The sequence below is a fragment of the Babylonia areolata genome, chromosome 5 (assembly GCF_041734735.1).
Source record: "Babylonia areolata isolate BAREFJ2019XMU chromosome 5, ASM4173473v1, whole genome shotgun sequence".
Taxonomy (NCBI): domain Eukaryota; kingdom Metazoa; phylum Mollusca; class Gastropoda; order Neogastropoda; family Buccinidae; genus Babylonia; species Babylonia areolata.
In genome coordinates this window covers 13,199,668-13,206,496 of record NC_134880.1, presented here as the reverse complement: position 1 = coordinate 13,206,496, position 6,829 = coordinate 13,199,668, and the positions used below count along the sequence as shown (strand labels likewise).

General features: G+C 45.8%; 1 protein-coding gene across 1 annotated transcript in view; it reads left to right on the top strand.

Moving 5' to 3' along the window:
• The first annotated feature begins 328 nt into the window (after nt 1-328).
• Nucleotides 329-6,829, top strand: part of LOC143281943 (uncharacterized) — a 97,644-nt gene continuing 91,143 nt past the window's right edge. The window contains exon 1 of the mRNA XM_076587254.1: nt 329-2,517. Coding sequence (XP_076443369.1) covers nt 2,199-2,517 — 319 coding nt within the window. The 5' untranslated portion in view covers nt 329-2,198. The remainder of the gene's footprint in view (nt 2,518-6,829) is intronic.

Sequence of the window (6,829 nt, the reverse complement as noted above, 5' to 3'; positions counted from 1 at the left end):
CCTGTCTGTGTGTCTGTCTACACGGCCCCTGTCTGTGTGTCTGTCTATACAGCCCCTTTCTGTGTGTCTGTCTACACGGCCCCGTACGCTCACCACACTGCCTAGTTGTTCTCTTCACTGAGCCACGTCGCCTGTTGATCCACGTACGGCCAAAATACAAGTGATCAAACAACATGTACGCCTACAGCTTACTGACTTTACTCACAGCTCTGTCAATGGGACACTGCACACGCACACACACACACACACGCACACACACACAGAGGTGCGCCGCACGTCGTTTTAACACAGTCTCAAGCCGATGTAGATGTCGACATATAATGTAAGCAAGCAAAAGCCGGTCGGGGCTGCACTGTGACATCGCTCTGCACACTTATCTTCTTATCAAAGAAGCGATCGGAACACTTCTTCTTTTCTACTTCTTATATTTTTGCGTTTTTCTTTCTTTCTTTCTTTCTATCTCCCTCTCTTGTTCTTTTTATTGCCTCGTCAGCGAAGCGGATTCCGACATGAAGCTCTGCGAGGAGGGGCAGACAACTCTCAGACCCCAAACGGCTCTCAGTCAAGGGAAAGAGGCGGAGCTGTGAAGAAGCAGACGACAAATTGAACGCGGTGCTGTGTGAGGCGATGGTGATTCTTTTGTGAAGTTTTTGTGGATGCAGGTGGACCAGATTATTGCCGTGGATGTGCGTGTGTCGAGGATTTCATCGTCTGATCAGTGCTTGATCCGTTTTCCGTCTCTCATCTGTGAGTGATCGAAGTGTGGATGTCATGAGAAGGCCTAATTTTAGAGTCGACTTCGATCTCAGTTTGATCAGTTGGTTGTTATATCTGTGTGATCTGGTTCGGATTCTTAGGAAACTGTGAGCTACTTTTGCTTTTGAATATTTGAAAAAAAACCCAAACAAATAAAGAAACAAAACTTCGCTCGACTTTTCAGGGAATATTGATACTGAAAGATTGTTACTTGGATTTAATAATTTAAAAAAAAAAAAAAAAAAAAAAAAAGAAGAAAAAAGGCGCACCACTCACCTTTTGTGCCGGATTTGTTAACTGGCTATTTATAGTTCACACGTAAAAAAAATCCACGTTTTTTCAGGGAGCTTGTTTTCTAAAGGCACCTGTTTACTGTCAGGTGAAGCGGCTGAACGATCAGTCCAGCGGTACAATGTACGATCTGTTAATATTGCTCGTGTGTACACACAACTCGGTGTGCTGAGTCCGAAAGTGTGTTGCACAATTGTAACACATCTTCATGGGCTGAGGAAGAGGTGTGAGTTGTCAGGGGTGGGGGTGGCTGGTGAAGGGGAAGGGGGGGGAGACTATGATTAATAATCCGTGATTTTAATCACCTGCCGACGCCGTTCACTAACGAACACTGATGACTTCAGGAGATTAAGAGCTGGGTTTACTGCTCCGTTGTAAATCTGACAAACTGCCACCGGTACCATTATCGCTATCATCATCTTCATGGTCATCGGCTGGCCTTGCTTGAACGTCAGCCACGCCTGTCCGTCATAACGTCAGCGCTACAGAGTTCAGCAATGATAGGGAATCGAACGTCCGCGGTTGCACGTGTGTATTATGCATGATCTTGATCTCGTGCAACAAGAAGAAATGTAGCCGTGTGAGCAGACCTGGACACGTCCTCCACCCTCCTTCTCTGTCACCATCACGGACCACGCGACAGCGACCACACGCAGCGCCTCACTGAGTCATCGCCGGGACAGTACATTGCTCTCAGTGTCTGTTGGCAGCATGCAGCACTGTCATCAGTGACCAGACAGAAGTGCCACGCTGGTCGTGCTAGTTCAGTCCATTAGTATTATCGCCGGAGTGACCAGGCGGGGGAAACCCCCCCCCAAAGAAACGAAACCGTGTCCAGTCTCTTTGAGCAGAGCGCCAACTTGTTCAACACAGACACAGCACAGATAACTGCTATTTCTTTCAGTCACCATCCCCACCACAGGCAACAGCCATCAGTTCACCACCATCAACACATACACCACTGATCACAACACTAACACCTGCCACAACCACCACCACCACGACAGCCGCAATAGTAATAATAACAACAACAACAGAACCAGCATCAACAACAGGAGTGACCAAAACGACCCAGTCATCGACTGACTGACTCAACCAGGGTAACGACCACCCCCTCCCCAGCCACCCCTTCTGACCCACAAGTCGGGGAGATGTGCCCTGCGTTACTCCGAGTGTTCTTCGTACCGTGCGTCCTGTGTTTCCTGGTCCTGCTCCTGCAGCAGCGCTGCCTTTCTGCTGCCCTCAAACCATCCCCCAGCTCCGCCCTCCTCCGTCACCACGACGACGACGACGATGTTGAGGAGGTAGCCCAGGACGTGGTCAGGGTGGAGGGCAGGGACAGGAACAGTAGCCGTGGACGTGAGCCGTTGGAGGATCGGCTGGACCGACACATTGCGGCCATGGAGGGCAGGATAAGGCAGTTGGAGGGTCAGGTCCTGGAGCTGAAAGCGTTCGCCTCCAAGCAGCAGCGTGAGTGCCTGTTGGATGTGTCTTGTGAAGGGTCCGTGTCTGTTGTCTTTGATGTTGATGTTGTTGTTGTTTGTCTTGTGAAGGGTCCGTGTGTGTTGTCTTTGATGTTGTCGTTGTTGTTGTTAGTGGTGATGATAGTGTCTTCCCATCCACACCCGCGTTCTTGATTCTCATCTCGAATATTTTTTCTGTTTGGTTTCGTGTCTGTTTTCCTGTCTTTTTGTGTGTCCCCCTGTCTTTCTCTCTTTGTCTCTCCCGCCCTCCTTTCTCTCTCTCACTGTGTGTGTGTGCGTGCGTGCGTGCGTGTGTGTGTGTGTGTGTGTGTGTGTGTGTGCGTGCGTGCGTGTGCGTGTGTGTGTGTGTGTGTGTGTGTGTGTGTGTGTGTGCGTGCGTGCGTGTGCGTGTGTGTGTGTGTGTGTGTGTGTTGCTGTTGTCAGTTGTTTTGTTGTTTTTTGTTGTTTTCCACCGTCACCAGCAGCGTCCCTGATTCTCATCTCAAATAATTTTATGTTTGTTTGGTGGTGATTCAAAATCTCTGTCTCTTTTTCTGCCTCTATCTCTCTCTCTCTCTGTGTGTCTGTGTCTCTGTGTGTGTGTCTCTCTCTATCTGTCTGACTGTGTGTCTGTGCGTGTGTCTGTGGGTGCCTGTGTGTTTGTGTGTATGTCAGCAGTGATCAGTCACAGATGTTCATCGCCATGCCCCCCTTCCTTTTCCCTCATTTTTATTTCACTGTGTATCTTGTCTGTCCGTCTTCCGCATTCATATGTATGCTTTCTCTTTGCGCGCTTCTGCCTTTCTCTCTGTGTATAGAACTATTTGTAGGCAGTGTCTGAAGAATAATAATGTGTGACTGTTAATATGTGTGTGTTTGCATGCGTGCGTGCGTGTGGGGGCGCGTATACGTGTGTGTTTGTGTGTGCTTATGTGTGTGTGTGTGTGTGGGGGGGGGGGGGGGGGGGCATATACGTACTAGTATGTGTGTGTGTGTTGTGAGAGATAGATAGATAGGTAGATAGACAGACAGACAGAGAGAGAGAGAGAGAGAGAGAGAGAGAGAGCGAAGTTTAATGCGTTTCATAACATTTTAAACGCACTCACGCTTATTCATGTTGTGATTGTTTCTTAGTCTTTTTCCCTATCTTTTTGTCTGCACTGTCTGTCTTGTCTCTTTTTCTGTTTCTCTTACCTCACTCTCTTTCTTTTTTGTCTGTTTGTTTGCCTGTCTGCCTTTTGTCTGTCAACCAGTCTGTCAGTCAGTCTGTATGCCTATAATTATTTTTAAAATGTTCAAGTAAATCAAAGGTAACTCAGTCGAAATTAAGTGCCTGAGTCTCTCTCTCTCCAGTCTCTCTCTGTGCGTGCGTGCGTGCGTGCGTGTGTGTGTGTGTGTGTGTGTGTGTGTGTGTGTGTGTGTGTGTGTGTGTGTGTGTGTGTGTGTGTGTGCTCATAAACCCCATTCATTTTGCACCGCTAGAACGGATGTCTGTGTCAGACTGAATTTCAAATGAAATCACTTTGAACGTGATGACGCTGACAGGGTACATCCTTGAAGCGGTTTGTGGCGCTGCTTTAGCATTTGAGCTTTGAAGCAGCACGGTTAAACTCGGTTTTAGCCGTTTAAAAAATTTTGTTTTTCATTTATATATTTTTTTCATAGTTGTATGACCTGTTCATGGATAATGTTTGAAAGATAAGATCGGCACACACACACACACACACACACACACACACACACACACACACACACACACACACACACACACACACACACAGATACTACGCATACGTATATTGTAGTACAGACATGTGAAAGCATTATGCGTGTGCATCCAGAGAGAGAGACAGAGACAGAGACAGAGACAGAGAGAGATTCAGTGGTTTAATATGCTTTGGCCATAGGCATACATACACATCAGGAAGGGGGCGAGGAATGGCGGAAGAGGGAGTGGGTAATCTAACTGTTCATTTACAGACTATGTAGTAACTTTACTTTGAACTCAGTATGTACTAACTAAAATTCTTTTCACAATTTTCCATACTGATTAAGTGTGGAGTCATTTTCCAGACTGATTATAATGTTGATACACTGCATGTCATACATTCTAAACTACTGATAACATTGGCATTCGAGGTTCAATGAAAACACGAGATACACATTTCTTGGGTGTGTTATTAATATAATTCACTGATCTGCATTGGTTTGTTGTATCCTTCTTACAGCATGAAGAAATGAATTTGTCAACTTGGCGACTAAAGAGAGACAGAGACAGGCAGACAAAGACAAACAAACAGAGAGAACTCGTGTAAACATTATTTTCCGTTGATCAGCGGTGCTGAAGGAAGTAATGAAACAGGCAGGGCGAATTCATCCATCATCAATTTTTTGCGCCTTGTGCATGGTAGTATTATTGGTAGTAGTTCTTTTTTTATGTATTTATCTTTTTTTTCTCAAGGCCTGACTAAGCGCGTTGGGTTACGCTGCTGGTCAGGCATCTGCTTGGCAGATGTGGTGTAGCGTATATGGATTTGTCCGAACGCAGTGACGCCTCCTTGAGCAACTGAAACTGAAACTGAAACATCCATCTATTATCACACTATCATCAAAGCTCCAATGCCTCTTGACATGCAGTGGACACGCCAGTCGTCACTGAACCCGCAGAGACTGGCCTCGTATTGGGCAGAAAAGCCAGTCATGCTGATGCTTGCATATCTTCACCAGTACAAACAGTGACATGCAAGTGTGGGTGAAAAGGTTAAAGGTTAAAGGTCCCACAGCCCTTTACGCGGCATCGGGGGCAGTGAATTCGTCTTCTCTGTGTATAGGGCTCGGTACAGGAAAGCGGGGTCCAATTCTCTTCTTCCGCCGTTTTAATTAATTTCACCGCCAGTCAGTTTAGAGTGCAAATTAACCTTGTGCAGGAACCACAGAAAAGATGGTGTCTAAGAATAGCTGGGGATTCTCCTGTGATGTGTAGAAAAAAATGGCCAATCCTACCACTGAAAATTAAGAGCATAAGGCTAATGCACAAAAGGCCCCTCATCTGGTTGCATTTCAGTGACATGGGTGCTTTACCTAGCTGGTGCCGAAATGCGACATTGGCGGTGAAAGGGTTTTAACTTCCCCAGCCAAAGTGAGGGACCCATTCACACCTGCATGGAGTTAACTCTCTCCATACGAACGGCGAAAGAGACGACGTTAACAACGTTTCACCCCAATTACCATCATCAAAATATTGTAAGCGGAAGGCTCTTATACTGAAGAGGTGAATGTTGACAAAGAATACCACAATTCTGACGACGGAAGCTAAAGCTTGGGTCATTCAGATACCCACTGGACATCCGAGGGGTCTGTGTAGAGGAGAAGAGAGGACTGGCCGTACTGAGCGAGTTAACACTGGATCAGAAGTCCAACGCCTAACCGATTCTGCCACGCCGCCTCCTAAAATACATCTGTGACAGTGTTAGAATTCTTGCCAGTCAGCAGATGTGTTGTCCATCTAAATTTTCTGTTTGTTTGTTTCTATGATTTTTGCCTTCTGTCTGTCTGTCTGTCTTTCTTTCATAGATTGAAGAAATTGTTAACTTGTATTCAACGTTCAGTTGTCTGATCTTGATACTTTCCTTTTCTTTACTCTCTCTACCCCATTTGTTCTCTTTCCTGTCCATGGGTTTCGATACCAAATATTTGCTCTTCCTTCACATGACAAGTCTTCAATGATATGACTGGTCATAGGAGACACCGAAAGCAAGAAGTATTCTGTCTGGACAATGATAAGGACAACAGACGTTGAGCGCTGTTGTTGGTGATAACTGTTCGCTTCAATGGAGCTGTTCAAGTGCAACAATTTGATTTTATTATAATTCTAACATATTTACTTACTTTATCTAAACGTTTTGACTTATTTGTTTAATCATTTAATTTCTTTTTGTGAAATGTTCTACGCATACATGGAGTAGGCACTCAAGGCCTGACCAGAGTGTTGGGTTTATGTAAATGTCAGCCATCTGTTGCTTTTAAACAGATGTCGTGTAGCACATGTGGAAAAGCACACGCGCTTTGACACCTCGTTAAACTGAAACAGAAAGTACAACTGAGATGGAATGTTCGGCAAAGTCAGCATCAAATGAATGGGTTTCCACTCGAACGAAACCATTTCTGCTAAGTGACCGAAAGTGCGAACTGTTGAGCCAATGTCCTTCCGAAATGTTCCCCCGTTCTAGAAACATTGTCCGGTTTGGAGTTTTCTGCGTGATGTTTGCAGACGAACGGATGAAATCGCCACAGAGGCCCCTGCTAATTGAGGTGCAGAA